The sequence below is a fragment of the Ictidomys tridecemlineatus genome, chromosome 2 (assembly GCF_052094955.1).
Source record: "Ictidomys tridecemlineatus isolate mIctTri1 chromosome 2, mIctTri1.hap1, whole genome shotgun sequence".
In the NCBI taxonomy this organism is placed as follows: domain Eukaryota; kingdom Metazoa; phylum Chordata; class Mammalia; order Rodentia; family Sciuridae; genus Ictidomys; species Ictidomys tridecemlineatus.
In genome coordinates, this window is record NC_135478.1 from 183,826,734 (window position 1) to 183,843,556 (window position 16,823).

General features: G+C 35.4%; 1 protein-coding gene across 9 annotated transcripts in view; it reads left to right on the forward strand.

Annotated features, from left to right (window-relative positions):
• Positions 1 to 16,823, forward strand: part of Cadps2 (calcium dependent secretion activator 2) — a 494,758-nt gene that overhangs the window by 350,035 nt on the left and 127,900 nt on the right. For all 9 annotated transcript variants that reach the window (XM_078040300.1, XM_078040296.1, XM_078040298.1 and 6 more), the window contains exons 12-13: positions 3,130 to 3,266; positions 5,437 to 5,624. In XM_078040300.1, coding sequence (XP_077896426.1) covers positions 3,130 to 3,266; positions 5,437 to 5,624 — 325 coding nt within the window. The remainder of the gene's footprint in view (positions 1 to 3,129; positions 3,267 to 5,436; positions 5,625 to 16,823) is intronic.

Below are 16,823 nucleotides of genomic sequence, written 5' to 3' on the forward strand. Positions count from 1 at the left end.
AAATCCTGGATTTGGTTATGCTAATTGATCGAAAGCATAGTTTACAATTGATTCCAGTGATGTCCCTGTGTCTTTTTTATTTTTATTTTGGTAGTGCTAGGGATCAAACCCAGAGCCTCATGCATGCTCCTCTGTGTCTTTAAGAGTTAAACATACGTATGTTATGTGACAGGAAAATGATATGAAAATACACTTTTTTAAAAATAAGAAACTAGGTACTATTTTAATGATAGCTGATTTCCCATTGCACTTCAAAATGAAGTATGGGGCAGGAAGAAATGGGAAGACATATTTCAAAGGATACAAAGCAGATTTGTAGGATAATCAAGTTTAGAATTCTGTTGTACAATATCAGAGCTAAAGTTATTAGAATTGTTTTATATTAGCCAGTTTTTTTAAGTGGTAGAATTTAGCTGCTCTTATCACAAGGAAGTAGATATGTGAGGTGATATGTTAATGTGCTTTACTTTAGTAACCATTTTACTGTTTTTTATATATCTCATATCATTGTAAACCTCAAATATGCAAAATAAGATTTATTTTTTAAAAAGAAAGTTTCAGTAGTGTACTTCTTTCTCTTCCTTCCTGGCTTATATACTAATGATGTCATGTATTTTACTTTTCAAAATATCACAAACACTAGTTTGCATCGCCATTATTTTTGTTTGAAACAAGGGTCACCAAACTAAACAAACTGCCTGTTTTTTCAAAAATAATTTTACTGAAGCACAGCTAAAAAAATAATAATAATTCCCACGCTGGAAGATCAAAACTGTTGTCTTTTTGATTTATCTTTATTTCTTCATGAATTCATAGGAACTAATGGTTTACTGACACATAGCAAAGTATCTCTTCACAAAATGTTTTGAATAGTGTTTGTCTGACATAGAGTTGAGATGCTAGATCTTTACAGCCTGTGTTTCAAAGATGGAATAATTCCTAAGAACTCATTTTGCTTTATAAAATTATAGCTCTAGAGGCATTGCAGGTTGCTGTTTTGTTTTTCTAAATAAAAATCTTAGTGGACTTATTTGTCTTGTTCTTCAGTGCACATACATTAGTAAATGTATGATTTGGAATGGTATTTCATGAAGAACTCATTCTGTAAATTTAAAAAAATGATTTAGTTCAGCAGTGAACTATAGACATTTTTTTCAGAAACTTGTATATTTTCTTTAAAGACCATAGTTTGAAATGAAAGAAAAATTGCTGCTATAAACCTTTACAGTAAAGAAGAATTATGGATTTTTTTTCCTCTAAGATTTGCTACATATCCTGTTCTCAACAGATAAGCCATTAATGGGCGTTATATTTAACTGCTTGTTATGACCTTCTCTGGTGAAAGAAATAATGAACAGAATTCAGCAGATGTTTTATAAGAATAATAATTATTTCATAAACGTGATACTAAAATAATTTTTACTTAGATAAATAGAAAAATGAAGATTCTAAGATAAATTCCTTGAAACACAAGATAATCTTACAGTATTTTAATGTTTATGGGTTGCATTTTCCAATACTCTGCCTAGTCCCTTCATATTATCTCAATTACATACATTTAACTTTCATATTATTTTATATTATATTACCTTTTACATTGCACATACATTTATTAAAAAACTCTCAGAAAAACAAAATTCAAAAGAAATTGAATTTTCTCATTTGCAAATTCAAGAAACTGTTTAGTTTGGTGTTTATCCAATTAATACTGATTTATCAAATGCATCTGTTTAATTGTTCAGATAGTTAATTATTCAATGTAAAGGAATACATTGCTACTTTCTCCTTGGGTCCTAATCTCATAACTTGCATCATCAATAAACTGTCATTCATTGCTTTCTTGCTACATCCACCTTTTTATGTCTGTCATTGACATGGGATATATGTTTGTTTTTTGTGTCTTTTTTAAAAATGTGCTTCTGAGGAGCCTTCAGCTTGAATTATATAGTTCTTCCATCCACAAATATGGCTGAAAGTTGAACTTGACATGGATCAATATGATCTGGGCTAAATATCTAAATGTGACTGATTATGTTAGCATCATGTCCACAGATCAATATTGAGTTTTATTATGAGTCTGACTCTATAATTGGGTTTAATCAATAAACTTTTGTCTCTTTTCCTTTACAGTTTTAGGATTGTACCATGTAGGTTTTAGAAACTACACTTAGCTTACATTTAGAACTCTGCTTTTCTTGTGATGACCAGAAAAAGATCTATCTGTGAATTTAAAGGAACAATGGAGCTTCAGTTTTACCATTGTGAGAAGAGTCCATTTCTATCTTGATAACTGATTGCTTCCTCAGTATGCACTGAGTTTCTAACAGAGCTAATGTAGTAACACCCCAGCACTCCTTTGGGGTAGTATGTGGCTCTTTCTTCCTATACTTAGTAAATCACATTGAAGACTTTGACAAAACATACCATTAATGAAAGCAATCATAAAAGCTGGCCTTTTGATAAACCCGCAGGGTCTACAGGCGTTGAAAGATGCAATCTGTAAAGAACAATAAATTTGGACCTTTGATTGAAGTGCCATTTGGGACGTTATGCTTTGTCTGCATATTTGCACAAACATGATGCTCCCTTTTCATGTCTCTTAAACTTGAAGCTTGAGAGCGTTCATTGCCATTTCTATATTAGAGCTGGTCCCATTAAAAGCTCCATACAAAAAGAAGACTGGAAGTGATCCAGCTGAAGCTTGTGTGTTCATTTCTGCTCTAGTTTGCCATTTGGAAAACAGGCTTCTGGCCATCATTGCTGTTTTTTCTGAACAGACCCGGGTTCTTTTCCAGTCACTTCCTTCAGTAAATACACACTTAAAATACATCAACTTTTCTTAAAGTTAGAAAAATCAAAGAGCATTCCTCTGATAGAGATTAGAAATAGCTTTGAATGGAAGTAGAATTTCTTCATTCTTTTGATTTGTGGATTTTTTTCCATGTCATTTTCACTTAGACTTCAAAAATTTACAATTTATATTAAGATACTGAATGCTTTCCATCATATTTTATGTGACAAAAGGTAATCTGTTATCATGAGATATGAATTTTGGATTCTGCAAAACTACTTGTTCATTATTTAACCAGAAAAAACAAATGCACTGCACATGCTTTCCTGAATTTACAGATGCAGACCGTTTTCAGAAACATGGTATGGATGAGTTTATTTCTGCTAATCCATGCAAGCTTGACCACGCCTTCCTTTTTAGAATACTCCAGAGACAGACCTTGGATCACAGACTGAATGATTCCTATTCTTGCTTGGTGAGTACAAATCTCTATATATGGTCACCTATAGGTTAGAAGGAAAGATTTGAGAAAGTGAGAAATGCTTGTTATAAAGCAGCATTTTATTCCTGACTCATTTAATAACTGTAGTTGGGGTTAGGGATAAAGCATTCCAATCAATTGCTTCTCGATTTGAAAATTATACACTTGAAGACCACTGCTGTGCCACTCAATAGACAGGAGAATAGACTCAAATTGACGCTGAACTGTGTTTTATCAGTCTCTCCAGAGAAGGCTGAATGAAAACAGACTTTAAATAAAGATTTTTTTAAAAAACCTTTATTACAAGATTTGTTGACACATGTGCTGACATTTTAAGGTTTAAATTCTGTTCACCAGATGCTGATGTCTTACATTTATCTCATTCTTAGAAGGACAAGGGAGAGAAACAGTGGGGTAAACAATATGATGAGGCCCATACATGTCAGAGGAAAGTTGAGTTTCATGTAGCCTTCCAAAGAGAATTTGAATTCCTTTACAATATAAATGCAGGGGTAATTAAGTAGCTAAACTTCTACCTGATGTTTGTTAAAAGTGTAGCTGAAATTTTGGATAATTTATAATTGGAAGGAATGCTCACTACCTCAGAATGTGGGGACTAAGAATCATATGTGCCCTTCTAAAAGCTTATATTGGAAATGGCGATTCCTTTGAAATTTTTCCTCAAAATATGTCCATTTCTATTACTACCTGAATCTCTTGGACTCTTAGGAACTTCATACAATAAGTTACAATAGTTTTGAAGTAGGATTTTGTATAAGATATGCTGTCAGCTCATTAAGATGCTTAAATAGACAGGGAAAAACTTAGTTTATCATAGTTTACCATTAATGATGGTTTATTCATTCTTTCATAGATTACTTATTAAGTAAGTCTTATTCTACATGTAATTGAACAATGTAAACCTGATCCAACTGAAATTATGAAATTACAAGGAAAATTAAGCAAATCTTCCCATGGCACTCTGTATCTTCCCAGGGACTATCACACTGAGAATGTCAGTAAGGGACAAGGGCCTCTTGGATTCTCCTCCAGGGTTTGGTTACTGAATTATCAAAAGTTGTTTTGCCTTTGTTGATGATCCCACAGATTATATGAAGTCTGAGACGCATGCTGCAGTGTGACTTCCAGAACATAGAAGGGGGAGAGAGTGATATAGTTAAGAAAGAGTGTCTGGAGGCAGGATGACCCTAGGTGTGAATCCTGGCTCACCCCCTGATTTGCACCATGATCTTGGACAATTTACTTAACGTCTCTCAACTGCTGCTTATTTATCTATAACGTGGAAATCATAATACCCACCATACATGAGGCTTCTAAATATCACAGATATAATTTATATATTCTGTCTCATACAGTACCTCTCCCACCAGCACAATAAGTACTCAGGGATCTTTCATCTCCTCTCCCTGCCTTCTCTTTCTTACCATTCTTTTTCTCCTCTTTTATGCTTATCCTGCTTCCTTTTAAAACTCTCTCTTCTTTCTCTTTGTTATTTTTAAAATAATGCATACACATAGTCTAGTCCATCAGACATTGCATAAACCAACTCTGGTTAATCTCATCCTCCCGTGCGCTAGCAGGCTGCCTACTGTTTCCATTGGCATGCTCACCCACAGGTCGCATCACCTCCCAGGAGGACCAGGTGCTGCTACTCTAAAACATGAACTCTGTGGTACTACTCACAGAATGACTCAATGGGGAAAATATTCCGAATATTTAAGTACCCAGGTAATACATGTACACAGCTGCTGTTCTTTTAGTTCACTTTATAAACTGCTTTCAGTGATAGTGTCTGCTTTGCCATCCTATTTTTAAATGAGTCCTAAGGAGATTGATGTTTATGGAGTATCATTCTTTTTTATGACTGACAAATTTAAATTCCATGAAAAAATTTGAATAATTTTGAATGCAAGTGGAGAAGAAGAAGTTGCCCATGCATTGCTGCAGCAATAGATAATATTAGGTTGTCAGTGTCCCAGATCAGTTCCAAATTGATGACACTAGGTCTTCTGAAAATAATAAGAAACATACCACTAATACAATAAAAATCTGAAGACACTTTCAAAAAGCTTCTTCTTATAATGACTAAAACAAATCTTACTATAGAATGAAAAAAAAATGTTTTTTTTTTTTTCTTTTGCAGGGTTGGTTTAGCCCTGGCCAGGTCTTTGTGTTAGATGAGTACTGTGCCCGTTATGGTGTGAGAGGCTGTCACAGACATCTCTGCTACCTTACAGAACTGATGGAACATTCAGAAAACGGTGCTGTCATTGACCCAACCCTGCTCCATTACAGCTTTGCATTCTGTGCCTCTCATGTGCACGGCAACAGGTATTTTGACTTGCAAATTCACAGTGAAATGTATAGGGTTGACTAGAAAAAAGAGAAAAATGTGCTTTGCCATTATCACCTAGTAACCAATTTAAAATAGCAAACACTTCTTATAAAGAAAAAAAAATACCACAAAGGAAAAATGTACATCAATATGCTCTTGATTTCTGTGGGCTACACTTTATGATTCTTTTTTTGTTGTAAAGCCACTTGAAAAGGAGAGGAAGGGAGTATCTACAGAGTAAATGTTGCCTTTTAGTTTTTATGTATTACCTACTAGTGGGATCTGTACAAAGTGTCCAGATGATTCCTATTGGAATGCATATATGTGCCTGGGGAGGATTCATTGATGGGTTTGTGCAAAAGCTAATGATCTTTGCTTTTCTTCTGTGTAATAAAGTTTTATTGATAAAACAAGATAAATTATGAAGCAATGCAGAGTCTTCCCAACCCCTTCCCTAATTTTTACATTTGGAACAAGTATTCCTGTATAGCAGTCTGAGCCAGTAACCTTAACTCTGGCTTTACCAAGTTGAAAGGAAGAAAAAAAAAAAACCTATTTTTAATTTTTAAGCCCCAAACCTCTGAGCTTAAAACTTCATCCACATCTGCTCATCTCTTCATCTTATCTGCAGAGCATCTTTGCTCAGGTTCCCCCTATAAACGTTGTGCCCACATTCCTTCCCCTTCTGACCTTGTTTTAACCACTTACTCCATTGTGCCCTCTTTGCACTTCCTTTTCCTTCTTCTCACAAACCTGTCTAAGCTTCACACAACAAAGTGACCAAGCATTTCAGAATCGACACTTGGTAGGTTTCATCATCTATTTGTGTCTCAGATCACCTAAGAAAGATGTAACAATGACATCTCTCTTGTAAGTCATAAACTGTAATAGGGATTAAATACGTTAATCAATATCAGACACTTAAAACAGTGCCTGGCACATGCACGCTCAAAAAGTGTTCACTAGTAGCTTGTATTGTCATGACAAGTGCCAGTCCTTTGTTCTCTTTTTCTTCCCAAACTTCTCTCTTTCCCTTATCTTGTTTCCAGCCTCTTATTCACTAATCATACTTATTGAAATGGATTGCCCAAGGACCTAATCCAGTTGTCTCTTCTTAGGCTTCACTTTCTTAATTTTCTTCTTATTCTATTTTAATTTTTTTTGACCACCCCTTTGCTAACAGTTTCTGTTCCTCCAGATTCTTAAGTGCAATACAGGACTTTTCTCACATGTGTTTTCAAACCTGATTTCTTCTTTCAGAGAATTGTTCTTCTTCAGTGATCCCACCCCCTTCCATGGCTTCAACCATGGCTTCACCGTTTGCAGATGATTCCAGCCCACTTATTCACCTAAGCTATGGATCTCTATTGACAATTCACAGCTTGAATATTCCGCTGATACTTTCGTCTCTCCATGTATAAAATGCATCATCTCACTAAACCAGGTCCTATACCTCTTGTAGCTCCTCACAAAGTACCTGGCATAAAATAAGTATTTAAGTATTTAATAATTACTTGATAAATGAATGAATGACTTCATTTTTTGTGTTAATGTCCTCCATTAACAGGCAATTAATTTCTTATTTATCTTTTTTATTGATTTTTTTAAATAAATAAATGACAGCGGAATGCATTACAATTCTTATTACACGTATAAAGCACAATTTTTCGTATCTCTGGTTGTATAAAAAGTATGTTGACACCAATTCGTGTCTTCATACATGTACTTTGGATAATGATGTCTATCACATTCCACCATCCTTGCTAATCTCCTGCCAGCTTCCTTTCCTTTCCACTCCTCTGCCATATCTAGAATTCATCTATTCCTCCCATGTTCTGCCTCCCTACCCCACTATGAGTTGGCCTCCTTATATCAGAGAAAACATTTGGCATTTTTTGGGGGGGATTGGCTAATTTTATGTAGCATTATATTCTCCAGTGCCATACATTTACCTGCAATGCCATGATTTTGTCCTCTTTTATTGCTGAGTAAAATTCTATTATGTATATATGCTACATTTTTTTAATCCATTCATCCACTGAAGGGCATCCAGGTTGGTTCCACAGTTTAGCTATAGTGAATTGTGCTGCTATAAACATTGATGTGGCTGTGTCCCTGTAGTATGCTGTTTTTAAGTCTTTGGGGTATATACCAAGGAGAGGGATAGCTGGGTCAAATGGTGGTTCCATTCCCAATTTTCCAAGAAATCTCCCTACTGCTTTCCATATTGGCTGCACCAAGTTGCAGTCCCACTAGCAATGTATGAATGTACCTTTTTCCCCACATCCTCACCAACACTTATTGTTGTTTGTCTTCATAATAGCTGCCATTCTGACTTTTAACCCCTACAACCAATTTCCTGCCAACGTAAATCTATCTCCATAATACCCTTCAAAATTCTCTTTTTTCCCATTTGTATGATATCTGTCCTAATTCTTATCTTCATTTTTTTCTTGTCTATGCATTCTAGTTTGTATCTCTTCCCCCCCCCCTTTTTTTTCCTGGCTTATCAATTACCCTAAAATTACAGATTAACTTTTGCCATAGTATTTTTCAAGACTTTGGTGGGCCAGGAGGTAGCTCAGTTATAGTCTAATGTGTGCAAAGTCCTGAGTTCAACCCCCAAAGCTGAAAAATATATATATATAAATGTTTAATAAATATTTTGGTGATTTCCATTTTATCAGTAAGTTAGAAATAGATTCTGAGCCATAGTATCAGTCTCCTTCCACTATTGTTCAATTCTCTCTACCAAATCTTACATACACCTAGTCTTACCTACAGGACCTGTTTACCACATGGAATCTCTCTCTTTGTCCTGGTCTTTCAACAATAAAATATCACAAAGCTCCTCTGTGACTTCCGTTAACTGATTCAAACAACAAAACCTTTTGTTTGGGATCTCTGTCAAGTGTGAAGTGCCACCTACACAAACACTCATATGCACATGCTTCACACCTCTGCTTGTGCTCTACCAGACCATGTTGTGAGAGCCAAGACAAGTTCTCCTCACCTAGTGTTCTCTGCATACCTTCATATGGTGCTTTGCATACTGTGGGTACACAGTGAAGACTTTTGTTCTAGCCCCTGCTGCTGCCATTTCTCAGTTCAATAGAAAATAAGACTAATCTGAATCATAGAATCTGTTCAGGCTTTTGCTTCATTATGAAGCCTTGTTTGAAAATTAGGAAAATATTGCCAATTACAGTCATTTTTCCCATTATCCCAAATTAAACCCTCTGTATTTCACATATTTGTATTATAGGGCCAGTGAAAATTATTAATGTTTGATAGCTAATGTCAGGAGCTATTTAACTAAAACTATTGTCTTTTGTGTTTCTGGCTCTGTTGCAATTCCTCCTGACCAATGGATATCAATAGAGGTGCCCCAATGTGAGGCAGCACTCTGACATGTAAGGGGACAGAAGAGACAGGGAACAGATAAGACCAAAGATTGTATCATCAGATTATTTTCATTTCCAATACAGAAAAGTATAATTAATTGTGAACATTAAGTGGAAAATTTCATCAAATGGGCCTCCAAAACATGTATGTTTAAGACACATTTCAGTAGTTAAGTTATTGAGGCTTAGAGCTGCTGCCACCACCTGAGAGGCAGACTGATTTGAATCAGAGGTTGCTATAGTTACCTGTATTCTATAAAACTATTGTTTGCTTTATAAAGATAATTTATAGTTTAAAGTATGTTTATATGTTCATGCATATTTTATCCTTAATATTACCCATTAAATCTATCCTCTAAAAAGTTAAAATGTGCACATATGCAGGTATCCCTGACAGTGTTTAGAATAGAAATGAGCCATTAAGGTGACATGTAGCTTAAGAAGAAGAAAGAAAGAAGTGCAGGTTTGGGGAAAATTGGAATCCCACTTTAGTATACAAATTATCTAAGTTAATTCTATAGGGTGTTTCCTATAGTTCTTATGGCCTAGTGGATGTCACTCAGAAATACCATGCTGCTGCAATGAAAGAATAAAAAGAAGCAAAAATGTCTGCTGGCATCCTGGCTCTGAAATTTGTAAACTGACCCAGATTTGGGCAAATCACTCAACTTTTCTGATAATTAGAGTTGTCATATATTATAGGGGTAAATATCAATACAAAGGTCCTGGATGGATATAAAGACTATATCTGCAATGATTACTGTTATTCTAACATACTTCCCTTTGTGTCACAGTCCTCAAGGAGAGGAGAAAATGTGAAAAATAAGCATAGGGTTTTTCTGCCTTGTGCTAAGTAGAAATGTTTCAATGCGTATATGATTATACTCTTAATTTCTTTGCTAATAGAATATTCAGGTCTTAGCAACCTCCCCTGTGAACGCCTGCTTCTCTTATCCACGTCTGTAGCATCTGATGTTGATACAGACTTTTGTTAAAAATACTGTCAATGTCAAGTCTTTCTACAGTGTTTGCCATCATCTTTTTTATGATCATTTTTACATCTGTCAAGACGCGCTTTCAGAGAGCCGTTTTGCTTGTTACCTGAACCACCTCTGTCAAAAATTCAAAAGGAAGAAAGATTGCCTTTTGTTATTGACTGAAGTGAAGGACAGCAGTGCTGTCTGGATGTGAAATATTTCAGGGAGCACATCCTATTACACAGTGTTGAGCTCCTTAGGTGTGTGCTTTCTGTGCGGTACATCTCTGAATAGCACTCAGAAATAAAAGAACAGAGTTACACAGAAGAGGCCTGGCTGGTACCAAGACCAAAGAAGAGAGGGAAAAAGAAAGGAAGAAAGGAAAAATGAGTCAAGGACAGAAGCAGACACACTCCTGCAGGATGATAGCCACACCACCCACAGAAACACAGCCACTCACTCAGCCATAGCGCTTCGAAGACTGACAGGAAGGAGAAAAGAGACTTTGAGAGACAATGCATGAGAGGGCAAAGTTCTAGGTTGATGTGTATGGCTATACGTCTTGGTTTTCTAAGTCAGGCTGAGGGCGGAGAAACTAAAGCAGCAACACAAAATGGCTTTTATGTCCTGGTTTAATGTAAGACGCACAGGATATTTACCCGCTCTTCTCCCAGTAAGTCAGGCCATCTTAGAGCTGCCGCCTGCCTGACAAAGGCCTGCTCAGATGTGCCAGCTTTCGAGTGGAGAATAAGGAATACAACATGTTTGGAGTACACATAAAATGATCTCTATTTTCGGTGGATTCCAGGTTATACTACAGAGTGGTGGCAGTCTTAAAGGGCATTGGGCAAATCCTCACATCAGGATACCTACAACTTCCCAGGTACAGGTGTCTCCTCTTGACTATCAGTTCACAGTGTGTCAACTTCCTGCCCCTAACTCGAGAAACAGTGGTACATTTTTGAGTAAAATCATAGACCTTGCATCAAATAGGATCACCAAAAGTTTTCACTACTACTTCTTAATTCTGGTCTTAGATATGTGACTTCAATACAAATGCCACACTAATCGTAAATATAGAGGCTCACTCTGGGGAAGGTAGGCTTAAGCAATGTATCCTCATGCAATGTGGCAGATCTGATAGATTCCATTCTATACGCTAAGTATACACAAGCAGTGCCACAAAGGGATTTTTTTTATTCTTTGATAACCTCAGTTTCAATACTGAAGCAAAATAATTATGGCTTCTACAACAAAAGCAGAAAGAAAGTAGGGAAGAGAAGAGATTTGGCATGTTGGAAATAGCACTGAGCTAGGGATCCAATCATCTGTGTTCTTGTTCCAGCTCTTCTACTTAAGAGCTATTTGACCTTAAAAAAATTGGTGCTAATCTGTTTGAGCCTCAGTTTCTCATCTGTTAATTGTAATAATGTCAAAGGCACCTACCCGCTATGGTTCCTAAATAGGTGATATTAGATGATATAAATACTCTGTTGATGATAAATCATTGCTTAAATGGGAAGTGGTAATATTTTCTGTACAGTGTAAACATTGAACATCTGTTTTTCAAAATGCTTGGAACCAGAAGCATTTCAGATCTTGAAGTTTATCAGATTTTGGAGTATTTGAATAAACTTTACTGGTTGAGTCATGGTGCTATAAAAGTTTTGGATTTCAGAGCATTTTGGATTTCAGACTTCAGATTGGAGATTCTTACTGTTAGTTAAAATAACATCTGGGAATTGTTCTTAGACTCATAGTGATCAAGCAGACTTTGAGAGTGTCAAAGAGCAATTTATGATAGATGAATTTCAGGCACTGTGATTTTCTGAGGCCTCTTTCTCCCACCAGTGTTATTGGGGGAGCATTATAGGCCTAGTGGAGGAGTAACAAAGACAGCTAAAAGCAAGAGCCAGGAATTTCATTATCAAAGGAAAGTAGATAGAATGCATCTTATTTAACAAGGCTGCTTGATCAATTTCCTTTGTTTTCTATTTATGCCAAGCAATTCCTGTTTTTTGTTTGTTTGTTTGTTTTGTTTTGTTTTGTTTTTCTGAAACACTGGATACAAGAACCCATTGAAAATAAATCACAGAGGAAGAGACAGCACACAAGGAACTTTTCAGTGCATGTTAGACATATCGGGTTACCAATGAACAGAAATAAGAGCTAGACCTCATCCAGGACCACAACATTCCTTTCAGCCTACCTTTCTTTACTATCTGTAACTTCTCAACAGTGAAAAACCCACCATCTGCTTATTCATATGTTTAGCTCCAGTATGCATCAAAGCAGTTCAGAATTTGCCACCTGGAGTTTAGCACTTGAATACAGTTCTTTAGTCATTAGCCTTCCTGTTTGCAGTTGAAATGCTATTTTTCAAAGTTGAATAAGGCAGCAGTCTTCTTCCCTCCTCTTTATTGAGGTTCTATCATACATTTATTACAATATGAATTCCATCCTGGGATCTCACGATGTCCTGGTTTATATACTGTTGGTTTGCTTTCTTTTTCTTTCTTTTTTTTTTTTTTGTTAATGTCTTTTTGTTGTTGTTGTTCTAATTAGTTATACATGCGAGCAAAATGCATTTTGATTCATTTTACACAAATGGAGCACAACTTTTAATTTCTCTGTGCAGTCATACATGTACCTACAGTAATGATGTTTGTCTCATTCCACCATCTTTCCTGCTCCCATGCCCCCTCCCCTTTCCTCCCTCCCTTTTGTCCAATCAAAGTTCCTCCATTCTCCCCACAAACTACCCTTTCCCCATTATGGATCAACATTCACTTATCAGAGAGAACACTTGGCCTTTGGTTTCTTGGGATTGACTTACTTCACATAGCTATGATATTCTCCAACTCTATTTACCTGCAAATGCCATAATTTTATTCTCTTTTGATGTTGAATAATATTCCATTGTGAACATAAACCACATTTTCTTTATTCATTCATCCGTTGAAGGACATCTAGGTTGTTCCACAGTTTAGCTATTGTGAATTGTGCTGCTATAAACATTGATGTGGCTTTGTCCCTGTAGTATGCTGTTTTTAAGTCCTTTGGGTATAGACCGAGGAGAGGGATAGCTGGGTCAAATGGTGGTTCCATTTCCAATTTTCCAAGGAATCTCCATACTGCTTTCCGTAGTATTCACACCAATTTGCAGTCCCGTCAGCATTGTATGATTCTGCCTTTTCCCCCACATCCTCACCAACACTTAATTTTGCTTGTATTCTTGATAATTGCCATTCTGACTGGAGTAAGATGATATCTTAAGAGTACTTTTGATTTGCATTTCTCTAATTGCTAGAGATGTTGAACATTTTTTATTGATTTTTTATTATTTTTTAATACACAACAACAGCAGAATGCATTACAATCCTTATTATATATACAGAGCACAATTTTTCACATCTCCGTATATAAAGTATGTTGAACATTTTTTATGTATTTTTTGACCTTTCTCTTTTTTTAGGTTTGTATACCATAAAGCTCATTTCCAGTGCTGTGTAATTCTTTCAGTTCTATTGGTTTTGAGGAAGGCCCCATCACCCATCCACCACCTCGTGGCCAGACAGAACAGTTTCACCATCCGAAAAAGTTCCCCTAAGCTCCCATTGTGTGGCCCAACACTTCATTAAACTTCATCTTATTCTCTGCTTCTACCTTCTTGAGTTATGTTTTTCCTACCCTATGTCTTCTATTCTGATATAAGCATTTAACACTAGAATTTCTCCTAAATATGGCTTTTACTATATACATACACCTTATATGTACAATTTTCTTTTTCAATATGGAATTATTTATAAGTAAATTTTAAATTGTCTAAGAATATAACACATTTATGGCTTTTTTTCTTGAGGATTGATTTCTGACCTAATATTTTGTGTTCAGAGAATGTGTGGTCTGTGTGATACTAGTTATTCCAGGATTTTCTTTATGGCCAAGTATGTGTCAAATATTGTGACTGTTTAATATTGCTTGAAAATATTTACATATTTTTTTCCTTGGTGCATTGCAAGTAGGATTTATGTGGCTCAAATCTAAACCCTAATTTTTTTGTCTATCTTGACTTGTAGGAGTCATAACCAGGGTGAGAGGAGATTAGCCATAGCTCAGGTGGTTTCTTCCTTCTATTTCTATCAGCTTTTGTATATTTTGAGGCGGTTTCATTAGGCACATTCAAGCTTGAAATTATTAAATCTTTCTGAAGAATGGAAATTATTATCACTATATAATGACCTTTATAATAATAAATAATGATTTTTGCAGTAAAGTTATTTAGATGGTTATTTGTATATTCCCCCCCACCCTTTTTTTTTTTTTTTTTTTTGATACTGGGGATTAAACTCAGGACACTGAATCCCCGAGCCACATCCCCAGCCCTAGTTCATGTTTTATTTAGAGACAGGGTTTCACTGAGTTGCTGAGGCTGGCTTTGAACTCTCAATTCTCCTGCATCAGCCTCCCAAGTGGCTGGAATTATAGGCATGCACCACCACGCCCAATCTAGATGGTATTTGTCTGATATTTTACAGACTTTCTGTGTGCTTGTATTTTATAAATTAGATATTTATAAATAAACTAAATTTTTTATTAGAGTAAATTAAATTTTGATTTAATTGTTCAAGAAGACAATTTCTTAGTTCAGTCAATTTCTTATCACATATGTTGATAAACGCTAATTCATTTCTACAATTTTAATTTAGGTTTTCTTTTTTGACTTATGTTTTATAAACTTTGTGTTTTCTTCTTCCTTTTTATTTTATTAAGGTTATTTAGTGTATTTTTTTTCTCTTAACAGTTTATACTTTCCTACAGTTACATACAGGCACATTGCTGAAATTTTAAAATCATATACTGATCAGAAAATTTTTTCTCCTTCTAAATAGTACAGGACTGTGGAACATTTCATTTCCATCTCTCTTCCTGGCTCACATACTTACAGGGTTTCATATTTCACCTGCATCATTTCTGTTTATTCCAATCCTACAAATTAGATACGGGTTTTATTGCCTAGGTTTAGTAATTGGCTTTCTTGGTCCTAAAGCACATTCTTTGACATTTCCAAAGGGTGCTCCCATAGATAGGGATTTTTTTTTCTTTGGATGGCCTTTGTCTCCTCATTTTTGCTGGTTATACACTTCTAAATTGATGACTACTTAGAACTTTGAAGATCTTGCTGCATTTTCTTCTGACTCCCTGTGTTGCAGTTTGGAAGACTATTTGCCTGCCATTCTTTTGAGGGTAATTTGTCTTTTTTCTCTCCAGAAATTATTTTGTTTTGTGTTTTGTGGGTTCATTATAATGCATCTTTGTGCATATTTCTTTTCATTCATTCTAATAAGGATATGTGTGGTTTTTTAATCTACATGAGTAAGTGTATATTTCTGTTTATTTACGCTGATTGAGATTTGATTGAGTTATGGTTCATATTCATCATCAGTTCTGGGATATTGTTATCTTTTTAAATAGCTTCACTTCTCCAGCTTTTTCTTCTCCTCTGAAACTACAATCACCCATATCTTAAGCATGTTTTCTCCTGTGTGTCTTAATGTGACTGACATATGTTCCATATGCTTATTTCTCTAGCTACCTTCTGGACAATGTTTAATGTTTGCAGTTTGCCTTTGGGGTCAGGAGTTGACACATTTTTTTTTTTTTCCTGTAAGGAGCCACATAGTGACCATAGTAAATATTTTGGACTTTGCAAGTCTTGGGCTTTCTGTTACAACTCCTCAACTCTTCCATTGTCAGGAGGAAGGCATCATGGATTGTGTAGGAATAAGAGTGTAGCTTGTGGAAGAGAAGTTTTGCTACAGACGCAAATGTGGGCCACAGTGAGCCAACCTTTACTCTATCTCAGCTCTCTTCAGCTATGACATCTTCTTTTTCACTTACTTTCACCCATTTCAGTTTATAAAATTAAAAACTGTACCACATGGTAAAGACCACAGTTGATGAGGTCACAGGGAAATTAATAATTTCATGCACTGAAGGTCAGAGTGTAGACTAAGAGCTCTTTGAAAAAGCAACTTTCTAATATCTATCAAATACCTGAAAATATCATGCATTCAACTTGGTATTACACTTCCAGGAATTTATCTTAAGGAAATAACCAGGTATGAAATTGTTAAAACACTATTTATGATAGAAAAAAGAGGGGAAAGAGTCTGTGCTACTGCTAATAGAGAACTGAATTAACAAATTATGGCACATCCATATAATAAAATATTTTTCCATTAGAAGGCACATTGGAATATTTAAATGATGCAAAAAAAGTTGAGAATTCAGATTATGCATCAGAATACACAATATGTCTATAGATATACAGAATTAAGACCAGAATGATATTTATAAAATGGTCTTACCAGTCCTTTCTCAATATATAGGACATTTATAGGAAATTTTTATCTTTATCATTATTTTTCCAAGTTTCTTCTTTCAAATTTACATGTGTAGAAGTCCTTTAATTAACATCACATGTTCTTTTTTAAAAGATATAATGTTAGATATTGGACAGACAGTGATATTTATATAAGAGAACCAACCTTAATTCTTTTCATTTTTATTTTAAATTCCTCTCAGTATTTTGTTTCTCTTGAGTTCTAGAGCCGTGTAGAGTAGTGACCTTAGTTTGGGTTAGGCCAAGAACATTTGTCCATTCTGTCCTAGAAGAGGCTGGCTATCCATGTCTTGCTACCCTTAGCACAGCACAAAGATGGAGTCAAAGATCTTGTGTCTTCAAGTCAGATTATCACTCTCATATTAGAAGTATCTACTCTGTTATAAACTCTACAATGGAATAAAAATG